Genomic DNA, 21,228 nt, shown 5'->3' on the forward strand with positions numbered 1-21,228 from the left:
CGATTTTATCTCGCCAAGCACGCAGTTATCTACTTCCTCAAGCAGCTGCGGGAACAATCTGAGCTCGACGTCCGGCTATAATGAGGGTTCGTCAAGCAGCCATTCCGTCGAGCTTACATATATTTCTAGCGGGACGTTTACTTATTTGAGAGTTTCAAAGTTTATGAAAGTTGTCCAAGGAAACTCTATCAACACCAGTCAATTTCCCTACATTTCTTACCATATTTGCACTAGTATCCACAGTAGGCAATAACGTTATACCGGTAAACCAATTGGTGAAGAAAACTTCACGGCGGAAACATATATCTATAAAAGCCACCTGCTCTATTGCCTTTCTTCTAGTGAAAGAGAACAAAGGTTACACAAAGACTCGCATAGAACTAGGAGAAATCGTTGACCTAGTTATATCAGTCCAATTAGACACAGCGACAGCTCCCAATGTTCTCGCTTGGCTAATCACTGGACTTTCTACCTGCCCAAGGCACGTACCGGAGAAATTTAGATACCAGAAATCCCCTCCTCCAGAAGCTCTCGAGCCATCTGACATAGTTTTCAGGGTGATCCCGAAAGCATGGTGGCTTTCTGAATTTGCATCAAGAGCAATGATACTTGGAGCATCCGTCAAGCATGGATCTACACTCGTATGCAGTGGCCCTACACTAGTGAACCTCCCACAAACGGTCTTCCTCGTCTCTATGCAGGAAACAATAACAAGGGCGGTCATTGCGATTGCCAAACCCATTGTGTAAGATTTGTACCAAAGTTGAGATATGCAGGGGATAATCGTTGTCGTATGACCCCGAAGTAGGTAATAGGTGCAAGTTGAGAAGGTTGTCGAGCTGATTGCAAAGTAGAGCGTTGACACTAGCAAATCCGTGACTGTCATGATGTGCTCTTGGGAGCTGGAGACTGGAAGAACTATGACATAGATGATGGTGAGAATCCAGCATCCAGACAAGATGATCAAGTGGAACGCGCGGATAGCCCGGCTTCGTTTACAAGACAGTTGGTGGTAGCGTTCTTTAAAATGGCTCAGTTCCCCACGATTGCCTTGCACCTCATCGAGATAAAATCCGGCCTTGTTGCCTGTTGGACTTTTTGAGTTTGTTTCCGTATTCGTGACGTATCGCGTGGTGTAGGCAAAATCAGCAGTCAACCACGCCGCAGGCAGCAAGCGTAGCAAGCCAAAGCTGGCTAATGGTATAAAAACACTGTCCAGGGCAAAATATCGATTCCCAAGGGAAGCTCCGGTCCCAGGAATATATCGATACACTACCTGAACACCTTGCAACGCGGTGATTGTAGTCTTGAGCATTTCGGTAGAGATGATCTGCAATCGGGGATGCTCGGGCAAGCGTGTACAGTAGGGCAAGCTGTCAAGCACTATGGCCTCTGATCCATTCCAGCCTCTAGAGGTCCAGAACAACGCATTAGCGCCTGCCATGTCCAACGGTTGCCACGATCGAGCCCTGATGCGTCGCTCTGCAATAGCCATATATCTCCAAATAATTGTCGTAGGGTTGTATAAACATATACGATCATGCCATTTCGGTTTTGTCAGACATACATAAGAAGGTTGTGGAGCTCCTGAAAGGATATGAGCCAGAAGAGGCGCCAGACATAAGGTCCAAAGAGTAATCCAGTCATCTAATGAGATGTTCCCACTTTGGTGGTAAAGCGGTTGCAGGATCCACGTCATAGTAGTTCGACACGTGCTCGACCATCGTAAACCTTGTACAGACAAGTCGAATGAAGTATGCCTCAGTGAAATTGGTCCGAGGAAAGGTTTATGCCAGTATTGGGTGGTTGTACTCGACGTGGCTACATTTAGGCCCCTCAGCAGCGACGTGGCTGTGTGGAGGCTGTGCAACAAATCAACGGCAGTTGAATCTGATGCTGACATGCGGTATTCGTGCGTCGGATTTAAAGCCAGAGGGACCTAGATATGTCGAGTACTTCAGTCTAGAGGCGTAAATCAGGAAAAGGCAAACGTCGCCAAATATATGCTTAAAACGTTACTTGTGACTGGCTAATCGGGCTCTTTCGCCTCCCTTCTTTCGTTGCAGATTGAACACAAGTGTACTGCTTGCAAATCTCTCCTATTGTCCCTATATAATGGGACGCCAACATGCTTCGTGAATGTGAGAGACTTATTCATTTGCTGTGAATAACTGAAAAACTTCAAGCTACTCACAGTCCGAAAGTTGCAGTTTTCGTCCATCATCCCATACTCTTATCACAACGGATAGTAATTGCTGACAGTACGACAACGGTGTCAACTGCAATCGCTAGTGATAGTCAACGAGTAATCATTCAAGCGCAGCCGCGTCCGCCGGCACGGAGCAGAGGTCAGCTCCTGTGGCTGCGAGCTCGTCCTGACTTTTAAGAATTGCGGCTGAAAGAAAAGAATGGGATCATTTTCCTCACAATTTCCTCACTAAATGGGGTCATTAACAACTGAAATTTTGGGGAAACGCAGAAAAGTAGACAATACGGTGAGTAGAAGTGCACATTCCAAGCTGGGTGAATAATGGAGTCTGGAAGGTTTGTATTTCCCTCCAATATCTCTCGACGGCGGTGCAACTGGGATGGTCCTAGATAGTTTAGTTGTCTAATTACAAGCATCATTTCCAGTGCAGTAAAAGGGTGTCATCATGCTGCAGGCCTGCATACTTCACACTACCCTTCCACACCATTCTTCGCTTCTCTACGTCTTGCGCCTCCCCGCTCACCTCGGCCCGCACCGCCCCTTTGAAGTACATACCCTTATGACTGGCCCCATTAATCCAGCCAATGTCGAACATGGCTGCCACAACATCTTTTGCTGACCGACCAGGGGTGCGATACATGCCGCTGGGCTGCATCCAGGACAGGAAGCTAGCCACCCAGGGCATAACAACGCTCACTACAGAGTACATTGGATGCCGCCGGGAGATTGCGGTGGCCATCCAGCCTGGATCAACGCCCAGTATGGCGACGTTGTTGAGTAAAGGATCGCGGTCCAGACGCTGCTGTAGTTCACCTCTAGAACCGAAAGTTAGCCAATATATATCACATGGCGTTCCATTTGATATACATGCATCATCATAGCTAGGCAAAGTTTTGAGGCTCCATAACGACGCAAGCCTGCGTCTGATGGATCCCCATCGCCATAAGGACTCCAAGTTCCCTTGGAGAGCGGCTCAATACTGTCGCCAAGAATTTGCTTCCACCTGTCATCATCAAATTGCCCACCCATCGAGCCTTTGTTGAATTTGTCATACGGACTAAATAGTCATGTTTTAATACGACTTCAACGTACAGAAAGCAAAACTCACTCGTGGGTGTGGCTCCCAAGTACCACTATTCGGCCGTTTTCTCGATCCATGCTTTGCAACAGTAGCAAAGTCAAAAGCCACTGACTCAAGTAGTTGACCGTCCAGGTCGCGTCCAGTCCATTTCCCAACCATCTCTGGTTCTCAAGCTCCAGGTAGCCTGCGCTGAGCACGAGTGCGCGGATTCTGGGAATGTTACCTGTAGCCACCCGTTGGTTGAGATCGGTGGCTAAGGCGCGAACGCTGTCAAACTGCTCAAGGTCCAGTGACACAATCTCATGAGGGTGAGGAGTAGTTCTCTGTCGTCCCTGATCAAGAGCGTAGGATAGCGCCGTGGTCTGCGAAGGGTTGCGGACAGCATAGATACCGCGGTAAGTAGCAGCAAGTTGGGGCGATGAAGCGATCTCTGCGGCAATGCAGCTGCCGAGGCCTCCAGCCGCCCCGGTAACCACAATCACGCCTTGGACTGAAGAAGGTTCCATTCTCAGCCAACGTAGTGATTGACTTGATGGAGATATGAAAAGAGAATCCTTTCTTAATCAAGCAGAGCGCAGTCCTAAGGTGGAGGAAAGCAGCGGTTCTGTACGTCAGAATGCAGAGAAACGGAAGGAGCCCAAGGAAGACAGGGGAGCAACGGGCTCGTTCGTATTGTCTTGCCGTAATAAGGTACCGGGCCACTGTTTATGATATATAAATTCAGTTGTTATGCAATGTTAAGTATTTGGAAGGGGATTCATTGAAAACTCCAGAGCGTATGTTATGAACTGGCTGATGCAAGTGGTTGTTGTAGTTGGGTACCTGTACAAGAGCCAAGAGGTAAGGGATGGTCTACCCCACATGTAAAATAGTAAAGCCGGTAACTGTGGAGGGAACTCCTCTTTCCTTCCTCCCTTGCTTTAGGCTTTTGCAAAGTCACAAGATTTGCAGCAGTCTTAATCTACCTGTGGTGAACTGAGAGCGCAAGCATAACTTTTACACAATTGTTCGCCAGATTATCTCTCGAAGTAACGCTGGAGAAACCAGGCGAGTGGGGTAAGTTACTTCAACCGAGCTTCGTAGGTCTATACTGATATCGCATAGCCGGGCCTTGGGGCAAATTCCTTATTTTATGGAAGGATCTCTTAGCAGCTTCAAATTTTACAAAGGAGGGTGGTTCCGGGTGTTGCTGTAGACTTCTGGGAGCGGAGCGACAAGGAGGTTCAGTCATACCTTTGGCAGTTTGAGAACGCATATCAGATGGCGTGCGTCAAGAGGAGAATTTCTCAGTCCCGTGGGGAGGACGATGCTTTCTCACATAAAAGTACAAATTTGGTAAACTCTAAAAGACACCGCCAAAAATGGCAGCGTATTCTGACACGGTTGCTGTGCCAGCTGGGTCAGAGTCATAAACTCAAGAGAATGCATAATAACACCGAAGTGTTCCACTATGCTGCTTCTGTGCCTTATATCACGCGCTCCAGTAGCCCCTTCGAAAGATCCCAGGGTCCACATTATGTGCAGTATCTTCCATACCCTAGGCCCTTTTGTAGTGTTCTGGCGAGCCTCATACAAAATTCTTGCGCTGTATCAATGCTACGGCGAAGTTGTTCCTACGGGTCCAAAGTCTGTGTCTCTTCTTAGCCCTGGGCATGGAAAGAGAGTTACGGTCATCGCAAAGTTGGCACTTCCGAGAACCAGGAAAACTCTGAGTTCTTTGGGCAAGAGTGACATTGTGGCGTATCCGGAGAACCACAGTCGCATGCGGCAAATACCGGTCTGTATGCAGGAAATCAGAAGTAGATCCGGCCACCATCCGCGTTGTGAGTCTTCTCGCATTCTAAGTTCAATCACTTGTCCCTGGGCTTTCTGGTCAACTAAACGCTATTTTCTGGCCATAATTGTATCTCATACACTACTGATGATGTTTTCTTTCAGAATTGTTAGCATCGCACTCGTCAGGGTGTAAACAATTGGTTCACCCAATGCAGGCCGCCAATAGTGGTATGGTGGCTTCAAGCTTTAGCCATAACATGGCGTGTGCTAAAAGTAACGGAATGTATATGGATAGCTACCTTGTCATTGAAGAGATGTAGCCGCCCAGATCGCTTAACGATCACTTGCCTGTGCCTTTGCCGTATGGGTACTCATAACTCTCCCCATCGCTATACTCAGTCCTGCGGGGCTCCCATGTAACAGTCTCAACTTCACAAGTGATGTTAGACTCCGATTTGCTAGACTTCTTTTTCTGTCCTCCACTGGATCCTCCGCCTGACGTCTTGCCGCTGCTGCTCCCACCACCACTTAACTTCTTCTTTGAAGACTCAGATGGCTTACTTTTGGACTGGCCTTGAAGAGAGTACTGGGACTTAGACATTTTGCTCAATGTTTACTCGTCGGCGTGAATATATTTAGATAGGTATATAAATGTCGAAAAATGCGTTTGTAGTTGGAAGGTTTGATGTTGGAAAGCAGGAATTCCGCAACCAGGAATTATGGGTTTTATAGGTTGACCCCTTTAGCGAAACACTCTTGCACCAGGCCTATGAATCACTGTACTATTGATGATTTCACTTGTATTTCCTGCAGTAAGAGAACTTGGAATCGCCGTTTCAGAGACGTTGTGACTGCGTGGGAGTGGTGAAATACCCTGTGATAATTAGTATTTATGAGTTCTTGCTGAACAAGATTGACATTTTTATACATTGAGTGTATTCAGAAACACAATTCCTTAGCATGGGATGAGATGGCTCAGACTCATGACGAGGAGCTGACCCCCACATCAGACGCGTAACCATATTCCAGGTGACTGGTAGCGAATGACCCTGAATAGTTACAAATGTGATGTTTAGCGTCTGTCAAATGTTGCTTTGAAGTGTATGACGAGAGACACACTGATTGCTCTGCTGCACTGTGCTCAGAATTTCTCAACGTATACTTGTTGCGGCTCTGTCAGATTGACAAGCAACAACGGCTTCTCCTTCAATAACAATAGCTTTTTTGATTATGCAAATGAATGCCGAAACACAAACAATTGTAGGTCCTCTCCGTGTTGTTTCTTCAGAGGCTTTATGCTAGAGACTACAAGAACAAAGCAATTGAACTTCGTGGTAGACACAAATATATAAAGCTTTGCTTCGGCACCCATTCTTGACTCATGACTCGAATGCAGTTGCCATCATCATCATCTTCACCGCCATCATAATCCAATCTCACAATCGACATTTGAAACCATTCCCGTGCACAAAGTACGCCGTGTGACAATATGTGCAGGCTTTTCGAAATACTCAACACACCACAATCGGGATCTGGCGCCTTTGCCACACGCGACATACCAGTTGGAACTGTAATTCTTCGCGAAAAGGCACTTCTTATTTCTCCAAGGATCAAATTCGTTGACAGAGAAGACCAACCCGGGCCATATGACCCGTGTATTCCCGGCCTTGAGGACTTGATGGATGCCTATGATGGCCTGACACAGGAAAAAAGGAGCAGGTTCTGGAACTCAGCTCTTATCGACCAGTGCGGTGGGTTAGCCAGGTCGATCAGGCACTAGACTTGATCATGAGCCGCAGTGGTCGATCTCCTGACACGCGCGAGCAGTACTTGCAGCTGTGGTTCGCCACCAGAACCAACTCATTTATAGAAGATGACGCCGGCTACCGCAGCCGGATCCCTGACAAGTCCTTTCCCAACCTATTTAGCCTTGCCATTACACAGGTGGCACTCTTTACCGTCGCCAGCCGCTTCAATCACTCGTGTGCCCACAATGCTCTCCATGCGGTTGAGGCTGGGTTCATTGAACTACGAGCCCGATGTGACATTAGGAAAGGCAAAGAGATCACCTTGACCTACATAGACCCCTGGGTAGAAGACCGTGCGGCCCAGTTAGAGCGCTCTTGGGGGTTCCGGTGCTGCTGCCCGATCTGCGACGAATCCAACACCACAATGTCGCCCGAGGTGCGTGGAAATTACGAGAAGATGTTCAATTAGCTTATCTAAATCCCGACGAGAATATTATTGGAAGATTCTCAAGTTAGCCTAAGTCGAGTTTAATAATTTTCAAATACTAATAGCTGGCATTGTGGCCTCAGCTTTGATGTGCGCTATGCATTGTTCACACCGTAGGCCTTAGAAATGGCTGCCACGACAGTTGTGTCTGTGACTGGTTTTATAAAGTTCATATGTCTTTATGGTACATAAATGGCGATTAAAAGACTCGACATTATCTCTGGCGAGGAAGATGCGTTTTCATGGTAGTGCTATGTAAAACTTGTACGGGTATACGACTCCCCAATCTTCCTTCCAACTTGATGCATGCTTGTAATTTCCTTCATAGTCCACTCAACCAATCAATTCCACTATTATCGCGTGTCACCTTATCCTGTTGCAACTTGGTGGCTGTGGTTCTGAGATCTAGCTTCCTGGGATTGGACAAACTACGTACGACGGGAAAGAGTTTTTGAAAATCACCTGCTTGTTCATGTATAGATTGCCCCTGGGGCTTCCCATGGCACTTTGACGAAGTTGGACAACTCGGAATTCAACCCAAGTATTACACACTCGGCTGACCCGTGAAATTGGAATGATGAGCGAGGAGTGTTGTCACAAACTAGAACAGGGGCACACTAGGAGAATTTGTGGGCAGGAGTTGTATCGTCGGTGCCCTGCCGACTTGGTCCATAAGCGTAGCCGGGGAACGTGGGGAACCGTCTGCCCTGGATCCGCCGGCGACAGGCCGTGCGTTGATGGGAGTCGTGTATGCAGATGGTGGTCAGGAGCTTACGAATCCGCCACCGGCATATACAAGACTAGCTGGGGCAAACGGCCAGGCATATCTAGACGTATCTGGTCACCCACTGCCCGCGCACACGTCATGAGGCTCTTTGTCTATACTGTCGGAATGCACAAGGGCAAGAAGAACAAGCCAGTTCTCGGAGAAATTTCGTTTACCTGTCTCATTTATCTTTCTGTCTTTGTAGGCACCATATCGGTGTATGATCTAGATTGCGTTCGACACCGCTTATGACCAGTTTCCTACATTCTGGGGTATCATATGTGTTCTTTAAATCTTCTTTGTCTTCCGCTCTAAGCCCGGTTCTTGGCCGCTTCGGCAGCCCACAGCTTCTTCTCCTTCTTCAGCTCCCGCTTGGCGTACCAGAAGGTAGCCAGGGTCCAGATGCCGGCCCAGATAAACGGGACGCTCCAGCCGATGGTGTAGGCGGCGTCGGCGTTGTTCAGACCGAAGATGAGCGCCGTGTTCAGGATGGCGCAGCCCTGCGCGCCGAACGCCCAGAAGATGCCCAGGCGGCGCAGCATGGAGCGGAAGACGTGGCTGGCCTCGTAGCGCCGGTCGAAGGCAACGCGGAAGTCGGTCCCGCCGGAGCCGTCCACGGCGCACACGTCTTCGATCAAGGAGTAGATGCCGGGCCGCAGCTGCGCTCCCTTGGGGATGGAGGAGATCCGGCAGGGCGCGGTGACGTGGAAGTATCGACAGCCGTCAATGGTGAGCAGTAGTGTGCCGAACACGAAAAGCATTGTTGCCAATGGCATGGCAAGTAGGCGGATGTAGGGGTCTTCTGGAACGGAGCCTCTGCGAGATTTGTCAGTACGGAGAAGGGTTGGGAATTCGGTAATGATGAGGACGTACACAATTAGCTCTACCATGACAATAAGCCACGCCAGGGTGAACATCCAATGGAACCAATCGAGATACCATCTTCGGGCGCCGATGACCTGATGGCGGTCGTTAGCTTTCGTGATCTTGGCGAGAGACACGGCAGGATGAATTGGCCTGACTTACCCGACAAGTACTATCCTTCTTCCACAGCCTCCAAAACCGGACGAAATACTCCAGGATACTCACACCACCCAACGCGGCCGTGACAATACTGAAGACGGTGTTGGCACTCAGCTTCTCGTTGGCCGGGTTTCCTGGTCCTACACCATACCACAGACCGAAGTAGAGCCCGATCGGCATGACGGTCGAGTCGAAGACGACGACGAACCAGAAGATGAAGATGGCCATCTTGCGTGTGCGCAGGGTATAGTTCAGCTTGGGCGGCTCCGGCTCGTACAATTGGACGTGCAACTGCTCGCCGCCGCCGGGCATGGGCTCGACCGTCGTGAGCTGTACAGCGTTCTCGGTGGCATCCTCTTCGGGAAGGCCGGGCTGTTGGGATGAGCGTCTCCGGGCCATGACCAGGCTCGGCCGGCCGAACGGTCCATCGTACCGGCGGTCGAACTCCTCGCTAGCGCGTACGTTGCGAGGCTTGGTATTTGTTGCTCTCTGCATATTCAGGCTCGTCCGGGGATGCCCGAGCGCCGGCTGCGATGCCAGCGGCGAGGTAGGCGAGCTGTGCACCGCGGTGGCAGCGTTGATTGCGTCGGGCGCGCTCTGCGTCCTCCTGTCATCTTGCAGCGCGGCTATGCCAGGCGGCGATGGTAGCGCATCCGGCACTTCGGCGTCCGTACGAGCTCGGTCTCGGGTTTGTTGTGTATCAACCGCCAGATTCGCTTGCTCGCCGGTTGACACCGGCGGGCCTCCTTTCTCTTGTGACATCCTAAGCGTGTGTGCCTGTATCCATCTGCTTCCACAGCGGCGAGGGTGAGAGAGAGAAAGTCCCGGTGTCTGTTATACAACAAGGTTGATGTTCCAGGTAGCCTGATGGAAGAACGATCGGCTCTGCGACAGTGATGAATGAGTCGATACCGGACTGGGCCGCCGGCAAGTCCCAACAGCACTCTAGATTCTGACCGCGGACAAGAGCTGATTCGCGCCAAATATAAGTGCAGCGCTAGCTCTACTATCCCAAGGTAGAGTGCGGATTCGCGGTGGATTCGTGGGCGAAGAACCAGCAAGGCGTGCAATTCCAGCGAACGATTGTCGAAGGATGAGGTATGTATGTGGTCTGGACGATCGATAAGATGCGATAGTGCAATGTCTCGGAGGATAGTGGAAAGAAAGGAGTCAGGAAGCGAGAGTCTAGAAGTGGAAAGCCTTGGTCCTACGTTGCCGAAACGTCACTCGGGCATTGGCACAAGCATTGGCACAAGCACAGGCACTGGGGGGATATTTTCAGGATCTAGTCAGTGGATAGAATAGAAAACGGATCACGGATCCCCAAATCGGGATTGTGATGTCATTGTAGACCGTTGACGCCAAGCCAAAGTTTACAGGGCTAAACTGGACGTAGACGGGGGTGGCACGGGCCGTCCGGAGTACTTCCTCCACTGATCTACACGTAAAGTCGACACCCAGCAGCCCAGGCCCACCAGGTACCATGGAGCCGTAGGGCAGTTGGCAGGGCCTGGGCTTGCTAGGCCTGCTAGGCCTGCTAGGGGCCTCGGCGATGTATGATGGTATACATGGCTCGTATAAACCATTTTACGAAACAGTTACTGTAGTCCGGCTTGTTGATTACCTAGGTAACTCCTCGACATATAGGCGCATCATCCCCTGCGAGGCTGTCTATGACTTGGGAGCAACGGAGCCATGGCGGGGTGGAAGCAGACGGATGAAATTGACGAGGCAAGACTGTTGCTATCAAGCGGTGCAATCAAATCCAGCCCACAACATCTGAAGCACCAACCTCGCTAGGTCAATCGTGGTGCGCCCGTCACGATGCATGCTGAGCGTGTTGATTGCTTGAATTGCAGCGACAAATCCTCTCATGTCATGTAAGCAGGTGATACCCCCACAGGGAAACCTGAAATGTAAACAGCTCCCCAATAAACGCCAGTATGAATGACCCCCCGGTAACTCAGGCGGCACAAATGCTATACCCGGCCCAACATGACTCTAGAACTCCACAAATGCTATGATGCTGTGTTAACCCTTTCTTGCCGCCCATGTATGAACTTCGTCCGTCCTCGACCGCGGCAGCTCCGGACGGAATCACCACCAATCCCGAGCGGCCGTATCCCAAAGGCTCGGGCACACCTACGGCTCGCCAAGCAGTCGCGCCGTGATGTCGCCCATGTATGCCTCCTCGAGGATGTAGTCGCGGCCGTCATTCTTGTCAATGCCCACGAAAAGGAAGGCGTCGACGACCCTATCCACGTCGAAGCCCATGTTGACGAAGCGGTCGACAAGATTTCGGTTGTAGCCCTGGTACCTGTTCCTCGCGTATGTCAGCAAACAGACCATCCGAACTCGGCGAGCAGCGGGCTCGCCGGGGAAGTGGACAGGTCCTTACCTGGCGGCGTCGATCTGCTGCGGCTGGGCAGCCGCCGACGTCGCGGCCTGACGAGGCTTGACGCCCGAGAAGGTTGCGTTCTTGGGGGCATCGGCGTGGAGGACAGCCCACTCGTGGGCCTTGATGTTGAAGGCCTCGGGGTCCGTCATCATCATCTTGGCCACCTCGGCGTCCTGGGGGTCCTTGGGCTCGGGGCTCTCGAAGAGGGACTGCAGCGACAGCAGCGTCGACTTGATGGTGAGGACTGGCGACCACGCCGTGCTAAGGGTGTCCAGGCAGATGGCGCCCTTTTGTTGCAGGGTGAATCCGTCAGTGCGTGCTCAATGATGCAGCCCCCAGCAGATGGGGACTTTGGGCGGCGGTCGAGAGACTTACAGTTTGACTGCTGATGTTGGGGTGCCAGACCTTTGTGTCAAACTTCATGATGGGCGGGCGGAAGGGGTACTCGGGCGGGATCTTGACGTCGACGACGAATTGGCCGCCCTCGTAGGGGGTGCCCGGAGGCCCGAAGATCTGGGCCTTGAGATGGGTGAGGTCGCCGGTGGCGTCGGCAGGAGAGGCCGTGATCTTGCTGAGCTTGGCATCCTTCTCAATGTCGGCGAGCTCCTTCTGGATGCGCCGAGTCCGGGAGCTGGCCATGTTGTCGACAGTCGGGGTCGGGAGGGGAGAGGGCGGGAGCCGTTGGAATGGTGGTTCGCCGAGGTTGGATCTAGATTTAGACCAACGGCAGTGCAGTGTGTTTCAAGCAGAGCCGCCGATGAGCAGCGCAGCAGGGCGAAGACAAAGGGCGAGGTACGGTGAGGCGCGTGCAGGTTCTGGCGGGCGTTGGTCTGCCGTTTCGCAGCTTCGGTCGCGTGGTCATGTGCAGACAGACAGTCGAGACAGCCCAAGCCTAAGCGACCCCAGGGCAGCAATAAAGTGCAATGGAGGGGTTCTGGGTGGGTTTGGATGTGTAAGACACTGCCAGCCTGCATCCATGTGGTGGTGCTGCTGTAGAGGCTCCCGATTCCTGAGTGGTCGGCCTCCTCCCCTCCTCCCTCCTCCCCTCCTCTAGCCGGCCCCTTGCTCTGCCAATCAGAACCTGGTGCACGGGCTCCGACGTTCTTTGTCCCTAAGGTTGTCCCTGGCCCCTGACGACTGCTGCCGTACCAGCTTCCACGGTTGCCAGCTTCTCGACTCGCCAGGTTGATTGTTCACGATAAGTACTTTCCATGCGCTCCGCCCCGAGCCTCAACTCTGTTAGACTTCATGACTTTAGTATGTTGGGTGACTATGCTTTTGTTTTTCTGTCTCCATGGATGAGTCGAGCACTTTGAGAAAGCTGTCACCTCTGTTCCCCGAGACTTCGTTCAAGACTTCGTTGGGCAAGGCGCTGGCGCTTTGCGTCTTCTATTTTATTGTAAAGCGAGACTCTCCTATTGCTTCAGTTTCGAGCATATGCTCAGATGAGGGCGGCTGCAAAGTAGACTGCTGGGTGCATCCCCTAGAGGGAGCAAGTACTGCACTATCTGTTACGCGCTGTACCGCATTTCAGCTCAGGCGGAGAAGCCGTCAAGCCATGCCAACGCGCCCCTTGACGGTCGGTTCAATAAATATAATTCAACAATAGCAGTTCGATTCTAGCAGTTGATTACTTCACCGGTGGAGAGCACCCGGGTCCCGCTGTCTAAAAGTCTCTGCGGCGGCCGTTCCCAGTTTAAGACCTTACCACCCCTGTCCCGCACATCCTGCCGGCTCTCATCCCAATCTTCTACAGTCATGTAGGACGCCTGCCCATGTGCGTCCATGAAAGTTTCAGTCTTCTGCGGTGGCTTGGGCATGGAAGGCCAGTCAATGGCCTCTGGAACGTCGCCTGGATGGGCGGCATAGAGGGCTCCTGCCCTTCGCTCCCGCCATTCTTGCAAAATGAGCTGGTATGATGCAACCGGGTGGTTAAGCTTCACCCCCGGGTGCTTCACCCACTCTAGTCCAAGGTCATCGAGGTTCTGCTCTTCGTGAGGCTTACTCCGGAGACTACTGAATCTCGTACGCGGTGAATATAACGCCCTTGACATCGTTCCGGTCCTCGCAATAAGACTCACCCTCCCCAGGTGAAGGACGATGAATTCGGGCTGCAAAATTAAAGTCGAAGAGCATGATAGAGTCTGTTGACTCGTCAACCACGAGGTTTCGCGGGGCGATGTCCTGGTGCGCGATACCGTATCGGAGGTTCAACTCGTCTACAACCCTTATGAGCTGCTGTAGCCACTCCAGTCTGAAAACGCGCGACTGGTTCTGCTGTAGACTGCCACCAGGCACGTAGATGTTGGTGAATCCAACCACCCGACCCTCGAGCTCGTCAACGACAACCCGGTCAAACGGAACAATATTTGGGTGGCGGGGCAGGCGCATCCACAGGTTCATCTCCTTCCAGGACCATTGCGCATACTGCCACAAGAAGTAGTATTTAAATACAACCTGCCCGAGGGTCAGCTTAATCACAGGGCAAGACAATCCATGGCCGGCACTTTGGTTTCACCTTTTTGGCAGATCCGCCCAGGCATGGAGGGTATGCGACAAGGTCCACGTCAGGGCCAAGCCTGTCGAGTTCCTCAAGTTCGTCCCGCCGTACTGTCTGAATCCCTTCCGGGAGAAAGACTTCGTGACGGAATGGATAGTGCACGCAGCAGGTCGGATCGTTCTCCGGATCAGTATATGTCGAGATGATCTCGCCGGTATGCGATACATGTATCCTATAGATGTCGCGAGAAAGTTGGCTGCTATAGCGGCTGTAATGCTTAATGGCAATACTATCGTCGTCCTGCTCCCCGTCCATAGTTACTGAAACCACCCGTCTCTGGTCCCAATCGGTAACGTGCCAGGTGCTCGACTCACCGACAGGGATGTCGCCACTCAAACAAAAATACTTGAACTCGTCCTCAATCATATTGCTGTGCTGTTTGGCAATCAAGGCGTTGGCATTGAACAGGAATGAAGCAGGGCACTGGAACTGCGGTGAGATGACTGCAGAGTGTGCAAATCGCTGCGGATGAATTGTTTTATACGGCTATAGTCTGGACTATGCCTGACGAGCTATACCTCCAGAGACTCCCGAGGTCACTTGATATAAACACCAACAAGAGTGCATACCTAGGTAGTATTATGAATATGCTTAACCAGCTACGTCGCGAGTAGCACATAAAACTGCAACTGGATGTACCAACTGGATGTACCCATGTTGGTAACATATCATGGCTTTTAATGGAGGGGTAAGTCTCCTTTTCCCACACGTGCTCCCTCATTGTCCACTCCCGGGCCGGTGTGCTCCTCCCCTGTAACCGGGCAGCCGGGCTATTCGCTTTTCCTCTTCCGCCCAGATTTGACGAATCAGCCGCCTCTCCATTGGCGGGCGGCCTAGCTCGAGGCGAAACCCCACCAAACTTTTCTGGACAAGAGAGCATCTGAGGCTGCAGATAAAGACACACACACGCACACACATACGACCATACAACACCACGAGAAGGGGCTCACACATCTCCCACCGACAGAGCACAGACCCAAGGCAGAGAGGGAGAAACACACACACACACACACACACACACACACACACACATACACACGCCTGCTCGGATGCTCATCACCACACAATGGCGACCACCACGGTGACAACCACCACCACCACTACCACCATCCGCACCAAGAAAGATGCCGGCCTCGCCACCGAGAACGAGCGCTACCTGCGCTGCTGCGCCGAGGTCGCCAGCGCCCTGATCGAGGACTACGAGGCGTCCAAGGACCCCAAGAAGCCGAAGCGCGACATCAACCTCAACAGCCTGCGCTCCAAGCTGTCGCGCAAGCACAAGCTCGCCAACCTGCCCCCGCTGACGGCCATCATCGCCGCCGTCCCCGAGCACTACAAGAAGTACATCCTGCCCAAGCTGGTCGCCAAGCCCATCCGCTCCTCCTCGGGCATCGCCGTCGTCGCCGTCATGTGCAAGCCCCACCGCTGCCCGCACATCGCCTACACCGGCAACATCTGCGTCTACTGCCCCGGCGGGCCCGACTCGGACTTCGAGTACAGCACCCAGTCCTACACCGGCTACGAGCCCACCTCGATGCGCGCCATCCGCGCCCGCTACGACCCCTTCGAGCAGGCCCGCGGCCGCGTCGACCAGCTCAAGTCCCTCGGCCACTCGGTCGACAAGGTCGAGTACATCATCATGGGCGGCACCTTCATGTCGCTCGCCCCCTCCTACCGCGAGGAGTTCATCGCCCAGCTGCACAATGCCCTCAGCGGCTACCAGACGGCCAACGTCGACGAGGCCGTCGAGGCCGGCGAGATGAGCAACAACAAGTGCGTGGGCATCACCATCGAGACGCGACCGGATTATTGCTTGGCCCCACATCTGACCGACATGCTGCGGTACGGCTGCACCCGCCTAGAGATCGGTGTGCAGTCGCTGTACGAGGACGTGGCCAGGGACTCCAACCGAGGCCACACTGTTGCCGCCGTCGCCGAGACTTTCTGTCTGGCCAAGGACGCCGGGTTCAAGGTTGTCTCCCACATGATGCCCGACTTGCCCAACGTCGGCATGGAACGTGATATCGACCAGTTCAAGGAGTACTTCGAGAACCCGGCCTTCCGCACCGATGGCCTGAAGATCTACCCGACCCTGGTCATCCGCGGCACTGGTCTCTACGAGCTCTGGCGGACGGGCAGATATCAAAATTACACCCCGAACGCTCTGATCGACCTGGTTGCTAGGATCCTGGCGCTAGTACCGCCGTGGACGCGCATCTATCGTGTGCAGCGAGATATCCCCATGCCACTTGTAACGTCCGGCGTCGAGAACGGCAACCTCCGTGAGTTGGCACTGGCCCGGATGAAGGATTTCGGCACTACCTGCCGTGACGTGCGCACACGAGAAGTCGGCATCAACGAGGTCAAGCACAAGATTCGGCCCAACCAGATTGAGCTCATTCGCCGCGATTATACCGCCAACGGAGGGTGGGAAACCTTCCTTGCCTACGAGGACCCGAAGCAGGATATCCTGGTAGCTCTGTTGCGGTTGCGCAAGTGCACCGAGAAGTACACATATCGCGAGGAACTTACCGGACAGCAGACCAGCATGGTTCGCGAGCTCCACGTCTACGGCACGGCAGTTCCCGTGCACGCGCGCGACCCCAAGAAGTTCCAGCACCAAGGTTTCGGCACCCTGCTCATGGAGGAAGCGGAACGCATCGCTCGAGATGAGCACGGCAGCGACAAGATCAGTGTCATCAGCGGAGTCGGCGTGCGCAGCTACTACAAGAAGCTGGGTTACTGGCTTGATGGTCCTTACATGAGCAAGTGGCTCGACGGCAGAAAACAACCAGGCGCGTGAGGGGATAAGCCAAGTTAGTTACTTGAACAGGCTACGTGTGGGAGTCAACGCCACGCGCCGCGGACGTCTTAGGGCCACGCGAGGTAGCCGATCAGCCCACTGTTGGTCACCGGACCCGACGTCGTTTTACAGATGCTATAAGGCCAGCGCCACGAATCACGCACGAGGCGATCACTCAACATGCTCGCAGTACGGACGCAAAATATGTGAGCCGACTGAGAAGCGTTGGGCCGTTGCCAAGAAGGATCCAACCACTTGCGGTGGAACTGTCAGCTAAAACACTCTATCTGACATAAAGCTGCCCAAGTAAGCAAGGGTTCATAGATGAGAACACTCCTGTAGGCGTGGAAAAAAAAAAAAACCGTCGTTTCGGGGGAAATCTTCTCATGGCGCATCGACGAGACCATGTCTAGTCAGGGCCACGGACCGGACACTACCCATAGTCGCGGCATCTTTGCTGCGAGCCTCAGCTTGGCGAACTGCCAGCTTTACAAAAGCTTATCAACTAAACTACACTGCCCACGGTTATTATAAGCTCGTCCGGTGGGGCACTAGACTAGATCCAATAGAGGAACCTGGCGGCGTGAGCTCGCGCGCACATGGCTGTCAGCATCTTACTTCGGCTTGTGTGTATTCACTGGATCCTCCCAACAGCCGCATTCGCTCGCACATGGACATGTGATTAATCTTTGCTTCTCCCGTACGCCGACCCCAATCGCTGTGACGCTTCGCGTTACGGGATCAGGCCAACACGGCAGTTTGCTTCATTGGGGGCGATGCGTCATGGTCAAATGATGGTTTAAATTCCTTATCCGTCGCCCAATATTCGCTGCACCGCCCCCATAGCCCTATCAGTGATTGTAGACCAGCATGGCCGAATGCGTGATCATGCAGATGGACCCCCATAGGGTCGGCGCCATTGTTGAAGATTTACTGCAACGGGTTCTTCCGAATATACGCATCGTCCCCACTCGGGTGGGCTGAAGTGAGCCCCACGTATCTTTATATAGAGTTTTGTTCCTAGCTAAAAAGTAAGGATAGGTGTCTCACCATATACTGCCCCAGTGAACTTGCCTACCTCTCGGAACTGGCTCAACTAATTCCCAGTCTTTAGATCGCTCTGAGTTTCAGACTCTTACAAAGGTCTGCCAAGGCCGTTGGAACAATTGCTACACCTACTTTTTAATACCTTGCTGATCCACCTGGGCGCCCCGTTAACTCGTTATGGTGGCACCCATCCTAGGATGCTCCGCCCCCAAAGTTGTGGTTGGGCTGAGCACCCGGCCGCCCATATCGTCAAGGTAAGCGAAAGCGGGCGGTGCTGTTGCTGCCGACGGGACCAACCGCTGAACCACATACGTACGAGTCGAAGGTTCCAATTATAGACGAACCCCACACGATAGGCGCAATGATTAGGTCCATGGCCCCGGGTGTTGTGCTTGTTGGCCAGCCTTGCGATACCAGTGTGACAACCACAACAGGGTGTGGGTTGTGTGGAGCTGCAGTATAGGATCGAGGTCCAGCCATGCATATAATACCATTGGAGCTCCCGGAAAGATGGCTGCGGAATAGGCAATGCAGTATCTTCTGTGTTGCGCAGGCTCCAGTCTTGGATGAAGGCAGCACACGATGGCAGTCCAGTTTGAGCAAGAACCACAGTACGATGTCTCCTCGCTATCGCAGGCGGAAGACGGGCGAGCAAAGGCCCAGCCCGAGGACTGGAAGCCGTCCGGTCATGAGATTCTCATCATCATCACACTGGCTATCGTCAGTCTACTCGTGGCGCTGGATGCTAGCATCATCGTGACGTCTCTTGGTGTAAGTCACTGCGTACCATCTAACCTACTTCCTTCTCCCATTTCAAACCTGACCGAAACGTAACAGGCAATGGCCAACGAGCTCCAAGCCGACACGACGGCGGCCTTCTGGATCGGGACGTCGTACCTGCTCGTCAACGCCGTGACCATGCCGGTCATCGCGGCGCTGTCCGAGATCTTCGGCCGGCCCATCTGCCTCGAGTTCGCCCTGGCCGCCTTCACGCTCGGCACCGTGCTTTGCGCCACGTCGCACAGCGTCGCCGTCATGCTTCTCGGCCGCTGCGTCCAGGGCGTCGGCGGCGGCGGCGTGCACGTGCTCAGCGGCGTCATCCTGACCGACATCGTGCCGCTGCGATTCCGGCCCAAGTGGTTCGGCGTCGTGCTGGGCGCCTGGGCCCTGGGCACTTGCGTCGGGCCCCTCATCGGCGGCGCCATCGTCCAGAACACGACTTGGCGCTGGGTCTTCTACCTCATGTTCCCCATCTGCGCCTACGGGCTCGTCGCCGTGCCGCTGCTGCTGACGCTGGCCCCGCGCGCCGAGTCCTTCCGCGACAAGCTGTTGCGCGTTGACTGGTTCGGCAGCTTCCTGTTCATGGGCAGCGCCACCAGCTTCCTCGTCGCCATATGCTGGGGCGGCACCCAGAAGCCGTGGGACAGCGCCGCTGCCATCGCCCCGTTGGTCCTCGGGTTGCTGGGCCTGGCGGCGACGCTGGTGTGGGAGGCTCGGTTCGCCAGGGAGCCCATATTCAAGCGGGAGCTGTTCAATAACGTGAGCAGCACCATCACGTACGTTTGTGGTGGCGCTCAGGGATTCTTGGTAAGTAGCTGGCCCAGCATTATTATTCGTACCGTCAACAAGTGTACTAACACTTGCCAGATGTGGGGTTGTTTCTACTACTTCCCATTCTATTTCATGTCCGTGATGCAGACGACACCTCTCACGGCCGGAGTCAACTTGCTCCCAGCCGTGTTGATCACTGTGCCCGGATCCATCATCACGGGCCGGCTGGTGACACGGTACAACAACTACCGCATTTTCGTGTGGGTAGGGTGGGCTGTGGCCGTGTTGTTCTCCATCCTCAGCGTGGTCTGGCGGTTCATTGACGTCACAACGGCCGTGTGGGCTATCTCTTTCGTCTTCTTCGGTCTCGGTCAGGGCATGGTGCTCAACGCGCAGCAGTTCGCCGTCCAGGCCATGTGCCCCGCCGGCGACGAGGGCCACGCCGCTAGCATGTACCTATTCCTGCGGCAGTTCGGCGCTGCAGTCGGCGTTGGTGTCGGCGGGTCGACGTTCCAGAACGTCATGGCTCTGAAGCTGGGCTGGGAAGGCCTGCCGATTGAGATCGCGGCCCAAGCCGAAGGCTACATTGCCGAACTGCACCAGTTGCCCGACGACAGCCCTGTTAAGGCCAAGATCATCGACGCTTACCGCTTCGGCTTCGCCGGCGTCTTCCAGGTCTACCTCGGCGTAGCTGCCGTGGCGCTGCTCCTCAGTCTACTGTTTGTCAAACACTACAGCCTAGACCGTGATCTGGGAACGGAACACGTGCTCAAGGAAAGCAAGACGAGCAAGATGCTTGTTGGCGAGGGGGGAGCCAGCTCACGAGCTTTGAGTGGATCGTCTACAGCTCCGCCGTCGAGGTCGAGTTCTAATACGGAGATGAGTAACAGCAGCATGCACGCCATGGCAGAGGCACAGCCCCTGGATATGACAAAGTACGGTTGGAATCCTGTGGCTGCATCCGATCTGGAGCCAATATACCCACAGTGCGGCTCTCACCCTGCCGTAAGTTTGGTTTATACAGAGTACACCCCGTACGCCCCAACATCCGGCTACATGACGGTGGACAACGCGTATAATCCCTCGCGCTACCCTGCTTACTCGGCCGCATCGGGGAGCTCGATGCCGGACACTGGATCGTGTGACGCCAGCCATCAATATGCGCAGCCGGGTGGGTACATGTCACAACGATATTAGCCTACTTGATAGGGCAGGCAATGTGGGCGGCATGCATTTTCCTAGGAGTCCGGGATTGTTCTATGCATCAACGGTTGAGGCACTCGCAATGGACTTGGGTCACGCCCAAGACAGAAGTTTTTCCCTACGGTACGGGGTGAACAGGGCGTGGTAGTGTGTAAGATGCGTTTGTATACGAGTTAGTAACGATATGATACCCTAGCGTCATGAGGCTTTCTCCTATGGAGAGTTAGACAACAGATGACGTTTTATCAATGCTTTCCTAATGTTCACGTGTATTGAAAATGGGAGTCAGACTGCATAGGTAATTCACAAGAATGCCGCGCACGAAGGGCTCAGGAAGGAGAGGCTTGAATCTAAAGCAGTATATATGAGATCTATATACGAATCGACTACCGACATCAACAAGCAGCAAGCATCGATGCAACTCGACCAGAAAAGGGGGGCCCGGCATTCTCCCGATCTTCTCCCGAACCAGTACCCAAAGATTTGCCTCCCCATTGCCCCTTAGAAGGTATATATACAGAGTCCGACATACAAGCAAGACGTCAGGCCCAAGGAAAGTTAATTCCCAATCGATAG

The 21,228-nt window shown here is 53.4% G+C and overlaps 7 protein-coding genes across 7 annotated transcripts; 3 read left to right on the plus strand and 4 right to left on the minus strand.

Moving 5' to 3' along the window:
* Positions 1-2,624: 2,624 nt before the first annotated feature.
* Positions 2,625-3,796, minus strand: JN550_008522 (uncharacterized protein; the record flags this gene model as incomplete). The annotated part of the gene is made up of 2 exons (XM_049320492.1): positions 2,625-3,024; positions 3,318-3,796. The coding sequence occupies 2 exons, from the start codon at positions 3,794-3,796 to the stop codon at positions 2,625-2,627; spliced, it is 879 nt and encodes a 292-aa protein (XP_049169454.1).
* Positions 3,797-6,555: 2,759 nt separating this feature from the next.
* Positions 6,556-7,283, plus strand: JN550_008523 (uncharacterized protein; the record flags this gene model as incomplete). Its single annotated transcript, XM_049320493.1, has 2 exons — positions 6,556-6,636; positions 6,780-7,283. The coding sequence occupies 2 exons, from the start codon at positions 6,556-6,558 to the stop codon at positions 7,281-7,283; spliced, it is 585 nt and encodes a 194-aa protein (XP_049169455.1).
* Positions 7,284-8,378: 1,095 nt separating this feature from the next.
* JN550_008524 (uncharacterized protein) lies at positions 8,379-9,852 on the minus strand (the record flags this gene model as incomplete). Its single annotated transcript, XM_049320494.1, has 3 exons — positions 8,379-8,883; positions 8,941-9,026; positions 9,094-9,852. 3 exons carry the CDS (start codon positions 9,850-9,852, stop codon positions 8,379-8,381), a joined length of 1,350 nt encoding a protein of 449 aa, XP_049169456.1.
* Positions 9,853-11,232: 1,380 nt separating this feature from the next.
* On the minus strand, positions 11,233-12,127 carry JN550_008525 (uncharacterized protein; the record flags this gene model as incomplete). The annotated part of the gene is made up of 3 exons (XM_049320495.1): positions 11,233-11,407; positions 11,489-11,775; positions 11,864-12,127. 3 exons carry the CDS (start codon positions 12,125-12,127, stop codon positions 11,233-11,235), a joined length of 726 nt encoding a protein of 241 aa, XP_049169457.1.
* A 980-nt stretch (positions 12,128-13,107) lies between these two features.
* Positions 13,108-14,414, minus strand: JN550_008526 (uncharacterized protein; the record flags this gene model as incomplete). The annotated part of the gene is made up of 3 exons (XM_049320496.1): positions 13,108-13,451; positions 13,570-13,945; positions 14,007-14,414. 3 exons carry the CDS (start codon positions 14,412-14,414, stop codon positions 13,108-13,110), a joined length of 1,128 nt encoding a protein of 375 aa, XP_049169458.1.
* A 304-nt stretch (positions 14,415-14,718) lies between these two features.
* Positions 14,719-16,851, plus strand: JN550_008527 (uncharacterized protein; the record flags this gene model as incomplete). The annotated part of the gene is made up of 2 exons (XM_049320498.1): positions 14,719-14,736; positions 15,169-16,851. The coding sequence occupies 2 exons, from the start codon at positions 14,719-14,721 to the stop codon at positions 16,849-16,851; spliced, it is 1,701 nt and encodes a 566-aa protein (XP_049169459.1).
* A 1,629-nt stretch (positions 16,852-18,480) lies between these two features.
* Positions 18,481-20,646, plus strand: JN550_008528 (uncharacterized protein; the record flags this gene model as incomplete). Its single annotated transcript, XM_049320499.1, has 3 exons — positions 18,481-18,669; positions 18,736-19,485; positions 19,546-20,646. 3 exons carry the CDS (start codon positions 18,481-18,483, stop codon positions 20,644-20,646), a joined length of 2,040 nt encoding a protein of 679 aa, XP_049169460.1.
* Between the last annotated feature and the right edge of the window lie 582 nt (positions 20,647-21,228).

Source organism: Neoarthrinium moseri (assembly GCF_022829205.1).
Source record: "Neoarthrinium moseri strain CBS 164.80 chromosome Unknown scaffold36_Wmoseri_CBS_16480, whole genome shotgun sequence".
Classification (NCBI taxonomy): Eukaryota; Fungi; Ascomycota; class Sordariomycetes; order Amphisphaeriales; family Apiosporaceae; genus Neoarthrinium; species Neoarthrinium moseri.